The sequence below is a fragment of the Mus caroli genome, chromosome 2, assembly GCF_900094665.2.
Source record: "Mus caroli chromosome 2, CAROLI_EIJ_v1.1, whole genome shotgun sequence".
NCBI lineage: Eukaryota > Metazoa > Chordata > Mammalia > Rodentia > Muridae > Mus > Mus caroli.
In genome coordinates this window covers 1350904-1367063 of record NC_034571.1, presented here as the reverse complement: position 1 = coordinate 1367063, position 16160 = coordinate 1350904, and the positions used below count along the sequence as shown (strand labels likewise).

General features: G+C 44.2%; 1 protein-coding gene across 8 annotated transcripts in view; it reads right to left on the bottom strand.

The window, feature by feature from the left end:
• Positions 1-16160, bottom strand: part of Frmd4a (FERM domain containing 4A) — a 584600-nt gene that overhangs the window by 81222 nt on the left and 487218 nt on the right. For all 8 annotated transcript variants that reach the window (XM_021186444.1, XM_029471433.1, XM_029471435.1 and 5 more), the window contains one exon: positions 2685-2768. In XM_021186444.1, coding sequence (XP_021042103.1) covers positions 2685-2768 — 84 coding nt within the window. The remainder of the gene's footprint in view (positions 1-2684; positions 2769-16160) is intronic.

The window sequence follows — 16160 nt, the reverse complement described above, 5'->3', positions numbered from 1 at the left end:
CAGAATTACAGTGGAAAACTCACTGTTATAGAAAATTGAGCCCCAAGAGCTGGCTGTAGGGTATGTTGTAATGTGCATCACCAGGGCAGAGGTCTTGTTGGAAAATTACATTACTCCTCCACAGATAAGGAGCCACAGAAACAGCACGACTGGCAGGAGGGGCAGTGGTGCTGATGCTGGTGATGGGGTTCCCTATCTTGGAGGAGTTGTCAGACTACAGAGACAGGGTGTCAGTCCTTATATATACTGTAGAGGTGATTGGGGTGCCTGACAATCTATAATCAAGCTCATGATGGAGAAGCCAGGCAGACCCTAGTGCCTCTTTGTTCTGTAATGCTGGGCATACCACCTTATCCTGTTAAGATGCCTCTTTGATAGGGATGCCATCACATAGCATCACATGAAATCCCTGCATAGGGGAAAGGAGACTGGTCCCGTGGCTCAGTATGCTTGTGAATCTTGTATGCCTTCTAGTTACAACCTCACAATTCACAGACCTGTCTGGTACTGTGATGAAACCCACAACTTTACCAGAATGTCATGCAAATGGACTTCCAGTGACCAGGTCTTGGCACAAAGGACAGTCCCTGTATCTCTGTGTGCCAGTGGGAATGAAAAGCCAGGAAGAATGAGGAATCTACAGCCTTGGTTAATGAATGACGAGGGCCACCGGAGACTGCATGGCATGGAGGAGAAGGAACAGGGGTCATGGTCAACTGTGATGCTGAGTGGTGAGGCTGAGTGAGCAGAGAGAAGCTCTGTCTTCTAGCTTCTTCTTTTGTGCTAGATCTATACAGATGGCACCTTCCCCCACTTAAGTCCTTGCTTTTTAGAAATTCACTGAAATAGGTTGAGAAATCAGAGACAGCCGCAAGCAGCTGTACAAGACATCAGGGTGGGGCAGAGGGAAAGGCCATGGATTCTTTTAGCATCAGGATGGTCCATGCTACTGATTCGTTTGCAGCTGGGTGTGGCACAGAGGGTGTCCAGCTTCCGCATTCTGCCTCTCTCCTGGTGGTGCGTTAGACTGCTGTCTGCACACACATGTGTCTGGGTAAGGCCTTAGGGAAGGGCTGGCTTGGTCATGTGACTAAAGGATGTTCTGGTAAGAAGGCTGTGGACAAACTGTTCAGGTAGAGATGTTCGAGTTGATAAAAGGCAGAAAGCAGAGCCAAGAGGAAGGCTTTCTGTATTCCTAATAGTGTGAACACAGAGGATCTGGTGGAGACAATGTAAGAATGGTAAGAAGAGGAGGAGGAAGGGGGAACTCAGCAATTGACTTTGGGGTTGGTTTAACCATGTTAGACAGTAAATGAAGACAAGGACTGAGGGATGAATTAGGTCCAAGCTGATCCTGACTCCAGACGGTCTACCAGCATCACAGCTTGCGAATGTAACTCATGAGAACTTGTAGCCTCTCAGGTTGTCAGCATCATCTCTTTAAATGAGACAATGTTTCACTATGTAGCTCAGGCTGGCCTTCAACTCACCCAGATTGGCTTTGAATTGGGAGTCCTTGGTATAGCTTGCTCTTTATTTACATTACCGAATGAAGATGGATGCTAGGTTAGGTCAGTGATGTACTAAAGGGTGGACACTGATAGGGGCTCACAGTTTTGAGTCCAGCTCTCTAGGAGTGGGGCTTCTCAGAGAAAGGTGTTTTCATGTCACTAAAGAGCTCTGTGTTACCTGACCTGTCCCATGGAAAGGCAACTTAAGTCTACTTAAATAAGGGAATAGATGGTTTCTTTACTGTTGGAAGTGTCTAGACAGGGTAGGATACTAGTTCAAAAATTTTAGAATGCATTTATAAGTGTGCAGTGTGCTATGTGCTGTGGTTTACTACGGCCAACTTCTTCAGTGCTTTTTGTTCCCCTCCCCTCTCCTTCCCTCCCCCCCCTTTCTTGTATGGAGGGCCTCATACACACTGGGCAAACTTGTACTACTAAATTATATCTCAACCCCTAAAAAATTTTTTTGAGACAAGGTCTCACTAAGTTGCTGGCTTTGAGCTCACTCTGTAGCTTGGGGAGGGCTTCAATTTACAATCCTCCTGCATCAGCTCTCTGAGAATCTGTGGTTGTGGTCCAATATCACCAAGTGTCCTGCCGTGATTATGACTTATACAATCAGCAGCTACATTGCTTTCTGAGAAGGCATCAGAAGAAACACCAGGGAACTGTTTCTGTCCTTGTGAGACTTGAGGTCAGCACAGAAGTGCCCAGTAGGATTCTAAAATACTCCTGGAATTTAGGAATTCGAGCCCAGCTCCATGCAGGTCCAACCACGAATGCCTATATCACGTGGAATTGAGCAATTCAGGGCTCTGCAGGTGGACTATGGCATAAAGTGACAACGGAGGCTAAATCAGGAGATAGATAGGAAACACCAGGGAGAAAGCAAGCAACCTCCTTCTTCGGCTACCAAAGCAATAATGCCCGTTTCTCCAAGCCCGCAGACCGCCCACATCCCAGAGACAGCATTCCAACCTGGATCTTGCACTCCTCCTGCCTCAGCCTCCCAGAATCCTGGCATTTTAGGTATAAACCACTACCTCTGACTCTGAAACCAGTTCTGAACTCCTAAGTAACTCGACATGGGCGGGGAGGAGGCATGTGGTGGATGAACTCTGCCCCTGAGGAAGGGAGGCTTGTTCCTGTGAAGGTTCTGGATTGGGGTCTTACCAGTAGGCCAGGGAGGGGTGTTCCTTCAGGGCTTGGGTGGGTAGGGCTGGCAGCTTTTTCAGATCACTTCTCACCACCTCATTGCTGAAAGAGAACGTCAAGAAACATCACATCACCCTCTGAGAAATTAACTGCCCTGCTGCATAGGACCTGACTCACTGAGAGCCCAACATCTGCTCCCTTATGATGGCCGGTGATGGAAACAAGGGGGCTTTGTCTTTGTTTATGTGATACGACAGAGAAAGAGCACAGGGCACATGGAGCTGTGGGGTTTCTTTGTCCAGTGCAGAGCCTAGGATGCACTCATTAGGAAGCCTCGGAACCTGTGCGCTCACTGGGACACTATTGTGTGCTGGGTTCTGAGCAGCATCAGACATGGATGTGAGAAGAAAGGGATTCCATGGGTGTCTCCCAGGAGGAGCTTCCAGGGCCTTGCAGCTGGGCTCACAGACTAGAAAAGGACTCAGCCCAGCGCATCCCTGGAGCACTCGCCTTCTGCCTCCATGATACACAGTACTGATAGTCTTGGCTTAGATTCGCCCCCTTCTGGAAACTCTTTCATCAGCGTGATGTGTAAACAACTGTTCCTTTGAACAAGCCTGCAGAACACCTAGCACATGGGAAGTAGATTCTCAGATTCTCCTATCAGGAGGATTGATACAGCTGGTCTGGGAAGCCAAGTGTCATCCCTCATAAACTCACTCATGCTCAGGGTTGGAAGAAAGTTTAAACTCCACTGTTCCACCCAACCTTCTTCAGATGCCTAACTGCCCTCTAGAGTACCAAGCCTGATCAACCTCTGGCACTTTGAAACAATTACTCTATCACCTACAAGGCTCTTACTCATTCTATCCAATCAGAGTTACAAAAATAAAGTTGCCAACAGGTCTCTTAATGTTCTAAGTTTACTCTTCTGTGCTAAGCTATTGTTACAGCTGTGTAACCACAGTCCAAGGGTTACATACACCCATGTCTAGTCACTTAGCAGTTCTGCAGACCTTTATGCCAGGGGTCCCTGATGTCTATACCTACATTCAATTTCTAGAGCCTTTAACAATATACACTTGGACATGGTTCCTGTATTTAAATAGTGTCTCCTGCAATGGGCCCACCCCCAAAGCCTCAGGGTTATCAGCTGGGCTTGCCAGGGTTCATCTTGTGGAGACTTGCATTAGATCCATAGCACTAGCCTAGGATGCTGGCAGCTTTTTGTGTTATTCACATAAAGCTAGGTAAACACTGGCTACCAGGAGCCTGGACTATACTGTATAAAAGCAACAGAAAGGAGATCAACACATAAATAGGAGTGGAGGGAAGGAGGAAGAGGAGGAGGGAGAGGAGGAGGAGGGGGAGGAGGAGAAGAAGAGGGGAATGGGACTGAGGTCACAGACACAGGTGAAGAGCTCCAGGGGGGACCGGAGAGCAATCACCCTTAAAACCTCTGCTGTCAACTTAAGGATCAAAAGTTCTTTGTATCAGGAGTGGAAACAACACTACCAGCAGTGACATCAGCAGCTCCACCACCAAATGCAACTGGGGAAAATCATGTCAGAATCCAAGTTCATCTCAGTGGTGTCTAGGTATCATCTGCCTGTTGAGTAAGATTAGAGTTGCTGGCCCTTCCCAAATTTACTAAGAAATATGGACAGGAATGTTCATATATTCATCCTGAAGCAGCCAATCAGAAAGGGATTCTCAACTTTGAATTGTTTGGTTCCATGTACCCAAAAGCTTGCGCCATTATAGTCTTGGTAGTACGGAAAGGGTTTGTCATCTACTGGCCATAAGCTAGGGCCCTCATGGTTACTCATGGTGGTAGAGGAGGAGGAGAGGGGAGGGGAGGGCAGGGGTCGGGGGAGCTGTGTGACAGGGAACTGGGAGGAGGGGGGGGGTGTTGATATTGGGATGTAAAGTGAATAAATGGAAAAAAGAAAATGAGAGATGTTCATTCAAAGATAACCAACAGTGTGAGTAGAGAAAGAGATTATATTAATTTAAACAAGCAATGGAAGAGTTTTGAGGACATAAAAGCCTTTTTGGGTTTAGTGTAAAAACAGGGTTTGAGGGTGAGGCTATGTAAAAAGGGGTACAGAGGTCATGCTTACTATCAAGGCAGGCGTGTAACCTGATTAGAAGAGCCCAATCAAAGTGGCTGATATGTGAGGGATAATGGGACAGGAAAGATAATTTGGAAACAGGATTTCAGGGACCTTCAATGGTAGCTTAGTAGGATCCAAGGTGCTGCAAGAGACAGTGCAAAGCCCCTGGAGCTTTTCAAAGAGGAAGCCCCTGGTGTCTAGGAAGAAGAGGTTATCAGCAATGGCTTAATCAGCATGCTAGGGAAGGGTAACTTAAGCCAACATTCAGTTGACAAAACACCTGAGAATCCACAGTGGTGGCAGAGGGTCTTCTCTGCCCACTTAACTGTGAATTTACCCAAACACAGAAATCTGATTCAATGGCTCATCAGTGCTGAGGGTGGGTCCTTAACTATCAAAAAGCAATCGTGTGGGGTAAGGTTTTATTTTCGAGTAGCAGCATCTTCATGGAGCTGAAACTGGAGCTCAGGCACCTCCGCTTGTCACATCTAAAGTACATTTGAGGAAGGAACTGAAGGACACGGTTTTCCCTCCCAACTACAGGTTTGTTGGCAAATAAACATCCCCGATGACAGCCACAGGCTGCGCGTCCTTGCTGAGGCTTGCCATGGATTCGCTTGTTCTCCTCCAGGGCAAGGTTACTCAGAAAAGTATACAGAGAAGTCACCCATCCAAATCCATTATACTCTGGAAGGGATCCATGACTCCCAGGCCTCCCCAGAGGATGAGTATGTAGACATATTCTGCTTGCCTTTCTGCTGTTTAGAAACACCTGCAGTCTCTTAGAGGTGTCCAGCCCTGTCAATATGGCCAACATGTGCATCTGGAAATCAGAAAGCCATTCGAATGTTCTACAGCCTGACTGCGCCTCCAACCTTGGTAGATAGGAAGGATGGGCCTTGTTAGTACTTGGGTGGAAGAAGTCACTGTAATTGGGCAGGTGGCTGCTTCACCTTAAGACTCTACAGAGCCTAAAACATGTGCTAAAGCTTCCACGTTTCTTGTCTAGGGTTGCCATACTGATGTTCCCCCAGAGTTCAGTATGTCTGCTATACACTACCCTAAACCATACTGTAAAACAGTTCATAGTCATAGTCTACTTTTAGAAACAAAAGTTAAAAATTTTTCTTACAAACTAATTGTAAAAGAAAAAAAATCCCCCAGCCTTATTTTGAACATCAACTAGATTGTATTGAAAAGAAGTTTAGGTAGCTGCTATTGTTGCCAGTATAGAAATGGTACTTCAGTGCTTTGATGGTTTTACTTGGGAGGGTAGGCTGAGATGCTGTGCTAATGTTTGAGTGATCTATAGGAGAGAACAAGATTTCTAGCAATATGACTAACAGAAAACTTGCCACATCAAAGAACAACATATTTAGCCAAGACACTAAAAGAAACACGGACAAAGTTAAGCATCAGAAAGGGGTTGATTAAACCTACCACATGTTTTCCTTAAAAGAAAAAACAAAGTCTGGGAGGGACTGGAGAAGTGTCTCAGAGGTTACAGGATGAACACTTCTTCTGCAGAGGATCAGAGTGTGGTTCCAGCACTCACCCCAGGCAGCCCATAACCACCTGTAATTCCAGCTCCAGGGAATCCAATGCCCCCTTCTGGCCTTCATGCGACACTGCACTCATGGGCATGCATGCACATTATAAATAAAAACATAATCTTAAAAAAAAAAAAATCTAGCCGGGCGTTGGTGGCGCACGCCTTTAATCCCAGCACTCGGGAGGCAGAGTCAGGCGGATTTCTGAGTTCGAGGCCAGCCTGGTCTACAGAGTGAGTTCCAGGACAGCCAGGGCTACACAGAGAAACCCTGTCTCGAAAAACCAAAAAAAAAAAAATCTAGGAAATAACATAATCAAGAAATTCCCCTTTGGTGAACTGAAATGTTCATACATTGAAGAAACAGCTTGGAGTCTCTGGAGTATGCTTAGTGAGGAAGACTCCATGAAGAATGGCCCCTAAAACCACCGTTTGAAAAACAAATCTAGTGTAGGGTAAGAGAATAAACAGAAACTCAGAAACCGGGAGATTAGAATGCTCTGCTAGCACTAAGCTAAGTCCTCAATATTTGATGGGCATATTGCAAAGCTACGGTTCTCTGGGAAGAGAATGTGTCTCAGTAGAGTAGGAGTGTACAGTCCTTTGTACACATTTCCAAAAGCCACAAGGCTCCAGGAAACAAATGCTTCTTGACCTATTTAATGGCCAGCCAGCCTTTTAACTCATGGGTATGTTTTACTATCTCTTTCACCTGGCATGAACACATTTATCTTCCTTCTTTTTTCTCTTCCTCCTCCCTCCCCATCATCCTCCTTTTTATTTCTTCATCCCTCCCTCCCTCCTTCTCTCCCTCCTACCCCCCCCATTTCCTCCTTTTCCTTCTCCTCCATTTCCCACCCCACCCCAAAGGGTCCAGTCTAATGTAGTTTAGGTTGGCCTCAAACTCCCTATGTTGCCAAGGTTCATCTTGAATTTATAAAAATTATTTATCTTCATTTTATATGTATAGATGGTTTGTCTGTGTACCACATGTGTGCCTGATGCCCCTGGAGGACAAAGAAGGCATTCAATCTCCAGGAACTGGAGTTACAGATAACCATCTGTAACTGCCTTGAGGATCCTGGAAATAGAACCTGGGTTCTCTGCGATCCTCAACTATGGAGCCATCTCTCCAGTACCTGACCTTGAATTAGTCCTCCTCCTCCTCCTCCTCCTCCTCCTCCTTCTCCTCCTCCTCCTCTTCTTCTTCTTCTTCTTCTTCTTCTTCTTCTTCTTCTTCTTCTTCTTCTTCTGGGTTTTTGGGTTTCTGTTTTTTTGGGGGTTTTGGTTTTTTTCGAAACAGGGTTTCTCTGTGTAGCCCAGGCTGTCCTGGAACTCACTCTGTAGACCAGGCTTGATCTTCTTCCCTGTACCTCCCAAATGCTGTCATTACAGACACATAGCACCACTTGTGGGCGTCTGTGTTTTTGTTTAGGGAGTGATCTCTTTGATGCCAGTCCTGCCAGGCCACGGTGTGAATTCCCACCTGAGACCAGGACTTAATCACTTGTCTGAAACCTGAGAAATTTCAAATTGAGAGATTTTGAATCTGGAAGCATCAGGATCATCAAATTTCAGATATTCATTGCTGGTCAGCATTTATTTTTCCCCTTTGGTACAACCAACCTAGAAATCAAGTTACACACCAACTTTCTCTTAACTTCTCTTTCTGCTGCTTCTTCTTCTTCTTCTTCTTCTTCTTCTTCTTCTTCTTCTTCTTCTTCTTCTTCTTCTTCTTCTGTTTTTTTTTTTTTTTTGGTTTTGGTTTTTTCAAGACAGGGTTTCTCTGTGTAGCCCTGGCTGTCCTGGAACTCACTTTGTAGACCAGGCTGGCCTCGAACTCAGAGATCCGCCTGCCTCTGCCTCCCAAGCGCTGGGATGCACCACTACTGCCTGGCCTTCTCTTTACTTCCTTCTTCTTCCTTTCTCCGCCCTACTGTACTCTTTGGTGACACAAGGCAACACTGAGATTGTGATGTATGAAAGACAGGAAAAGGCACCATATGTCCATTTCCTTCCCAGCCCATTCTTTGCCCAGGTGTGGAGCCAGGCTCAGGGTAGCTGACAGATTTGAGGATGTCACTGAGGTCTTCCACGTGGGATACATAGATATGCGAAAATTCTGTCACTGCTTTTGACATCTGTAGATCCAGGAAAACATCTGGGGACTCAGAGGTTATTTTCCCCTGCAGGATTCTGACTTTTGGCTATGTACCCAGGGCTCATACATCATGCTATTGACACATTCATGGATTGTTTGTCCTCCATTTCTGACGCTAATCACCAGATTATATGAATGTTTATTCCTCTGTGTGTTTAATTTTCCCAGGTGACAAGGAAATCTCTGCAAACTTCTCATGTGGTTGTAAATGCATAAAATGCAAACCAAGTTAGGATTTCTTAGCCTATGATTTCAGGCAAATAATTTCACTCAAACCGTGAGAGAGAGCAACTGATTTCTTCTCTGCAATGTCAGCCTTTAACTTGGGGATCTCAACTCTGAAAATTTGACACGGTGTCATGCCATGAACCTCTGTGATGGTCAGAGCTCACTGAAAATGTGATACCAAGATTAAATCCATATTTAACAAAGGAGAGAAGCTGTCACACACAAAGCTCCCTCCTTACTTTATATCTGAGTGGTTCCCACAGGATTTGAATGGGATTAACTTGCAAAAATAAATCAATGTATTTTTACGCTTTGAAATGTAAATCATACCCTCAACAGCTCAAATGGACCTCTCTGCACAAAGCAAAGCTTTTTGGAAACATTTATAACTTTTCTCTGTGTATGAACATTTCACTTCAGACTCTCAAGTTCTGTTCCCTTTCAAAGCCATCGCTGGCATAACAGAGTCCTGCTGCTTCTCAATTATTCATGGCTCTTCTTGTCATTTTGAAATCATGAGAAAACTCCATACACACCCTCTTTCTTTTACAATAAGCCTATATTAGAGTCATATTCATTTCAATTCATTGGGAGGTATGCTTCAAGTTTAGCAGATGACATCTCTCCCACTCCGTGCCCAGTTGGGAAGTAGCCATGAGAGGAGCTGAAGTTTTTAAGTGTGACAGAGCTGGCCCCAAGTTATGAAGGCTGTATCCTAAATGTGAACTATTCCCCAAATAAATCTCTGTTTTGTGGTGGGGTTTTTTTTTTCACTTCTTTTCTAAAAAGTCTCAGTAAATCCATTTCTCTCGCTAGAGGAGAATGACAGCTATTTTCTCCTTTATGGCAATTCAGCAGTTGTAGGAGTCAGGCATGACAGTGCCTGTTTGTAATGCTAGCACTCAGGAGGCTGAGGCAGGAGGATACTGAGTTTCAGGCCAGTTTGGGTTGCAGAGTAAGACTCTATAACAACTTCCTCTGCCCCTCACCTAAATACCCATTTGTATGAAAACAGACACCAAATGATCAAAGGTCTAATAAGGACTTATAACAACTGATCTTGCTTAGTTAGATGTGAATCGTTTGTGTAAACAAAAAGACATGGCTTCAGGAATCTACAACCTTTGATTTGTAGTTGTGGTGGTTTGAGTGAGAAATGTCTCCCATGGGCTCATTTTGTTGAACAATTGGTCTCCAGTTAATGGCACTGTTTTGGGCAGGTATGGGGTATTTAAGAGGTACAGCCTTGCTGAGGAAGTACATCACTGGGGGTGGGCTTTAAGGTGGTCCACTTCCTGTTCCCTGTTTCTGCTTCCTTGTGTAGATGAAAATGTGATCGGTCAGCGTCCTGATCCTGTCGCCAAGTCATACCTTCCTGCCAGCATGAACTCTGTCTCTCTGGAACCATAAATCAAAATAAATTACTCTTTCTTAAGTTGATTTTGGTCATGGTATTTTATCATAGAGATGAAAGAGTAACCAATATAATAGTGTTATCTTAGAGTTATCAACACTTAATCCTGTGTCGACTAGACAAAAAGATAACCTTGTCGTCATTTGAAAGGTAGCCTTTGTATATGAATGCATATATCATGTTTTAAAGATTTTTTACAAGAATTTTGTCTTTTCTAGGAACTTCTAAATTGCTTGCTCCAGTTGATGCCTTGGCATTCTCTAGTTTGTTAAAAGAACCTCCAAGTCTAGAGTTTTCGGAGCTCAGCAAGCCCATTTTAGTTTACACATTAACTACCAATAACACTTCCAAAGGGGGCAGACCAGACTTCAAAAGAAGAAAGATCGGGGAAAAAAAAAATCAAGAGAATACTGCTTTTTGTTCACCAAAGTCTCTTTCTCTCTAGCCTAGTGACCATGCAGCCCCACTGCTCATACAAAATAAAATATTAAGAGGTCATTATGCTCTTTGCTTTTAATTACTTCCCCAGGGACTAAGAACACATGGCTTCTGGAAGGTAGCGGAGATGTTTCAGCTGAAACTCCTTTTGGGAATCAGCCTTTTGTGTTAGTGAGGGGCTGCTATTTGTCTCTACTGATGGAGTGATACGTGGCTCTGTTTCTAAGAGCAGGATTTTCTTTTTGAAAAGAAATCTAAGTAGAACCCTACAGATGCTATCTATGGGACCCACTTAAGGTTTCTTCCCAGTCACTGACCATTCCCCATCAGCTCAGATTCTCTCACACAGATGGACATTTAATTGTGTGCAGATGTTGCTACGGCTTGAACCTGAAATGTCCCCACAGGCTCATGTTTTAAATGCTCAGTCCCTAGCTGGGGCTTGCTATTTTGGATGTCTGGAAACTTTGGGAGTGGGGCTTAGCTGAAGGAAGTAGGTTGCCTCCTGGGGGAGGGTTTTAGAGGTAAATTATTCCAGAGGTAAATTACTTCCTGTCTGTGATCTGCTTCCTTTAAGCCAGGTTGTGGATGCTTTTGCCCACCACCATCATGTTCCATACCAGGACCTGAAGCCAAACTACCATAGATCGAACCCTTTGAAACTGTGAGTCCAGATGAATCCGTCCACTCTTCAGTTGTTTGTATAAAGTATTTTGGTCAGAGTAGCACAAAAAGTAGTAAATACCATAGACGCTAACTTCCAGCCAGCCAGCCAAAGTCTCCCTTCTTTTCCTCGCTGGGACTGTGTTTTTCTGGAACGCTGAGCCCATTAGCACTCCCTGTCTTTCCTTACTTCTGAACTGTGTGGCATTTGCTAAATTGCGAGTCCACCAGATAAACAAAGTGTGGCTCAGAGTCTTTTTCAGTTGACTTACAAGTACTAACACAGCTTATGTTGCAAGGACTTGCTTTAGTGATTAACATCAGCATCTCTAGACTTCTGTAACAAAGGCATTTCCAGGTCCCAGTAGACAGCCCAGGGCAGCAGAGCTTCAGTGATTCCATTTTAATAAAGCTTGTTACCAAAACGTTCTATGGTATAGATGTATTCACTTGTCCAAGATTACTCTCTCCCTGCCCATACATTTAAAAAAAAATCACTTTAATCAGATCACAAATAAAAACAGCTAGGCTAAGGAAGACACTCAAACAATTCTCAAATAGAATCTCTCTCAGTATACTTTGATCTATACAGTTTTAATGGCCATTCCAAAGCAATGGCTCTTAGCTTCACACTTATCAACTGCATTCTATTCATGTATCTACCATGAAAAGAGAGAGGGGAAAAAAACTAGGATAACTTGAGAGGAAGCCTCATGGCCTCTCTCAGGGGTCCTTTTGCCATCTTGTACTGATGGGTCTTTATGTCAGAGTTGGTGTGGGTTTTGACATTAATGATTTACAGTGTTTCAAGTTTGAAAAGTGTTATCGATTATTATCATATCATATTGGAACAATTTTTGTTATGAGACAGACACTCTGTAGCCCATGTTGGCCTGGAACACTCTGTGGTGCAGGTAGACTTTACATACAGGGTGGTCCTTAGGTTCAGCCTTCCCCGATGCTGTGGTTACAGGCATGAATGTACTTCCATGACCAGTACATGACCAATATGAAAATAATTATTTAAAAATGTCTTACATTTCCAGAAAATTCCAGGAACTAACTGAAGGTGATAATGAGGTGATTTTCAAGATTAGTATAAAGAGATGGGTCAGTGGGGGTCCTAAAATAACTTTCCCGTATGATAAAAATGTCCCCAAACCAAAATAAAATCAAGTTATTGTCCCTAATAGCTTGTTTAGTGCAGTACTGTGATATTTTCTGTTAAGTCAGATTAGACTCCCACTTGGAAGTTTGGATTTTCTTTATGTTGACTCAACAGGCATTTGGTTTGTTTGTTGGTTGGTTTTTTTTTTTTTTGATTTTTAATATTTTTATTACATATTTTCCTCAATTACATTTCCAATGCTATCCCAAAAGTCCCCCATAGCGCCCCCCACTTCCCTACCCACCCATTCCCATTCTTTTGGCCCTGGCCTTCCCCTATATTGGGGCATATAAAGTTTGCAAGTCCAATGGGCCTCTCTTTCCATTGATGGCCGACTAGGCCATCTTTCGATACATATGCAGCTAGAGACAAGAGCTCCGGGGTTCTGGTTAGTACATCATGTTGTTCCAACAATAGGGTTGCAGATCCCTTTAGCTCCTTGGGTACTTTCTCTAGCTTCTCCATTGGGAGCCCTGTGATACATCCAATAGCTGACTGTGAACATCCACTCCTGTGTTTGCTAGGCCCCGGCATCGTCTCACAAGAGACAGCTATATTTGGGTCCTTTCAGCAAAATCTTGCTAGTGTATGCAATGGTGTCAGCGTTTAGAAGCTGATTATGGGATGGATCCCTGGATACGGCAGTCTCTAAATGGTCCATCCTTTCATCACAGCTACGAACTTTGTCTCTGTAACTCCTTCCCTGGGTGTTTTGTTCCCAATTCTAAGAAGGGGCACAGTGTCCACACTTTGGTCTTCATTCTTCTTGAGTTTCATGCGTTTAGCAAATTGTATCTTATAACTTGGGTATCCTAAGTTTTGGGCTAATATCCACTTATTAGTGAATACATATTGTGTGAGTTCTTTTGTGATTGTGTTACTTCACTCAAGATGATGCCCTCCAGGCCCATCCATTTGGCTAGGAATTTCATAAATTCATTCTTTTTAATAGCTGAGTAGTACTTCATTGTGTAAATGTACCATAATTTCTGTATCCATTCCTCTGTTGAGGGACATCTGGGTTCTTTCCAGCTTCTGGCTATTATAAATAGGGCTGCTATGAACATAGTGGAGCATGTGTCCTTTTTACCGGTTGGGACATCTTCTGGATATATGCCCAGGAGAGGTTGTTGGTTGGTTTTTAACAATGACTTTAGCAAGAAATGGGTATTACTTTTCTATAGTAGCTCAAGTATATATTTTTTAAAGGTATAAATAAAAGCATCCCAGGATAGGCTTGGGAGGTAACTCAGTAATTAAATTGCTTCCTGTGTAAGGATGGGACCTGAATTCAGATCCTTACCACCCATGTTAAAAGTCAGCAATGATGATGTGTGTCTGTGATCCCGGTTGGGAAGAGGGGACAAGAGGATTTGACATTAATGATTTACAGTGTTTCAAGTTTGAAAAATGGATCCATGGGGATCCAATGGCCAGTCACTCTAGTTAATCTGTGAGGTTCAGATTTGAGACTCTGTCTCAAAAGTGGAGAGCAATATAGAAAGACACTTGATATAGACCTCTGGGCTCTATACGTATGTTGTACACATATTCCACACACAAGAAGGGTGAGCATTCAAGAGACTGGGACATGAAGAAAGCTAGCATACATAACAGGCAGTATCTGCTCGTTGACTAATGTTGACCCATAATGACCACATGAGAACTTTTTAGTTTTTGTGTTGGGCCCACTCCACCTAACATTAGCTCCTATAGCTCCTTGATTGACAGCTCGGAGGCTATTCAATTGTTTTCAAACAGAAACAGCCCCTCTGCTAACTTCCTGAGTGGTGACACATACGATTTGTTTTTTTAAACCCGAACACACATCCGGAAGTAAAAGGAGATTATTTGTGCTGTGCTACGGAAAATAATACAAGTGAGAAAATATTATTTTTTAGATAAGACAGTTTCCTAACCCTTTAATGATAGCACACACATTTGTCTACCCTATGTCAAAATATCAACATGCATGGTCCATTTTTCTCACTATTTTGGGCACTGTTCACTTAACTGTCTATATCCCAACCATTGGCTTTTGGCACTACGGACTCAATATTGCATTATCACATCCAGTGAGAATGTTGGTTGGAGTGGTACACACTTTTTGTACCACTCCAAAAAGGTAGGGGAAGGCCCATCTTTGTGAGTTCAAAGTCAACCTTGTCTACATAGTGAGTTTTAGGATAGCCAGGGCTAAGTAGAGAGCTCCTGTCTCGTAATAAAACAAAATGAAACAAAGAGCAAGCACGCAAGCAAACAAAAACCCTCCCAAACCTGTAAGAAGAGAAGGTGAGCATTTCCACTGACAAATAAGAGAAACAGGCAAGTCAGCCCTTGGATGTGCTGAGCACACAGGGAGGCCCAAAGAAGAACCCGAGGGGCGGTGAGTGAGTGACGCAGCAGAGAAGGCTCTTGTTCAGGACTGCCTTCGTATCAGTCTCCTCCTAGGAACATTATGTCAGCACGTCCAGCCTCTCTCGACTGCACAGATAACCTCCTGTCCTGTGCTTCAGTGAAGATGTTCCTCTGGTTTGCAGGATTTTAATACCCATTCTGCAGGAGTACAGTCAGGCCACACTTAAGCTTTTGAGTGTAGACACCCAGTGCCTCAGGCAAGAAAGGCCTTTAGGAAGGGACAGATTGGAGACTCTTCAGCTTGTAAAAGACTAACTTTGACTTATTTTAAAATTTTAATTTAAATGTTTGCATATTTGTATACTACATTAATGCAGTGCTCCCAAGGGCCAGAAGAGGTGTCTAATTCCCTGCGTCTGGAGTTATAAATGATTGTGGGTTGTTGTGTGGATGGTGGGAATTGAACATAGGTCTTCTGGAAGAGAAGCAAGTGTTCTTAACTACTGAGCCTTTGACTTTTGTATGAGGCCACTAATTTAAAAGACCATTAGACTCTATGGTATCTTAGAATTAAGCCTTGGATCCTATGTTAAATATATAAAAGCCTTCTTCAATGGTCTGCCTCTTGTTTTTATTGACGTTTGTTGAGGTAATATTTACAAGTTAAAACTATTCATTTGCACACAGTAAAAGAACCTTGCATTAATGACTAGTATCAAAAGCTAGTTGCTACAGAACTAAAACAATTCAAATGTCAAAGCTGATATGCCTGATGTTCAGCAAAACAACTATGGCCAACTCCAGGTTTGGAGAATCTTTTCCAAGGTGGCCTGCAAGAGGCACACATACAAAATGAAGCATCAAACTGTGGGGTGGTGGTGCACACCTTTAATCTCATACTTGGGAGGCAGAGGCAGGCAGATCTCTGTGAGTTCAAGGACAGCTTGTTCTACAGAGTGAGTTCTAGGACATCTAGAGCTACACAGAGGAACCCTGTTTTAAAAGATCAAGAGAAGAAGAGGAGGAGGAGCAGGAGGAGCAGGAGCAGGAGGAGGAGCAGGAGGAGCAGGAGGAGGAGGAGGAGGAGGAGCAGGAGGAGCAGGAGGAGCAGGGGGAGCAGGAGGAGCAGGAGGAGCAAGAGCAGGAGGAGCAGGAGGAGCAGGAGGAGGAGGAGCAGGAGGAGCAAGAGCAGGAGGAGCAGGAGGAGCAGGAGGAGCAGGAGGAGCAGGAGGAGCAGGAGGAAGAGGAGGAGCAGGAGCAGGAGGAGCAGGAGGAGGAGGAGGAGCAGGAGGAGCAGGAGGAGCAGGAGGAGGAGCAGGAGGAGCAGGAGGGGCAGGAGGAGCAGGAGGAGCAGGAGGAGCAGGAGGAGCAGGAGGAGCAGGAGGAGCAGGAGGAGCA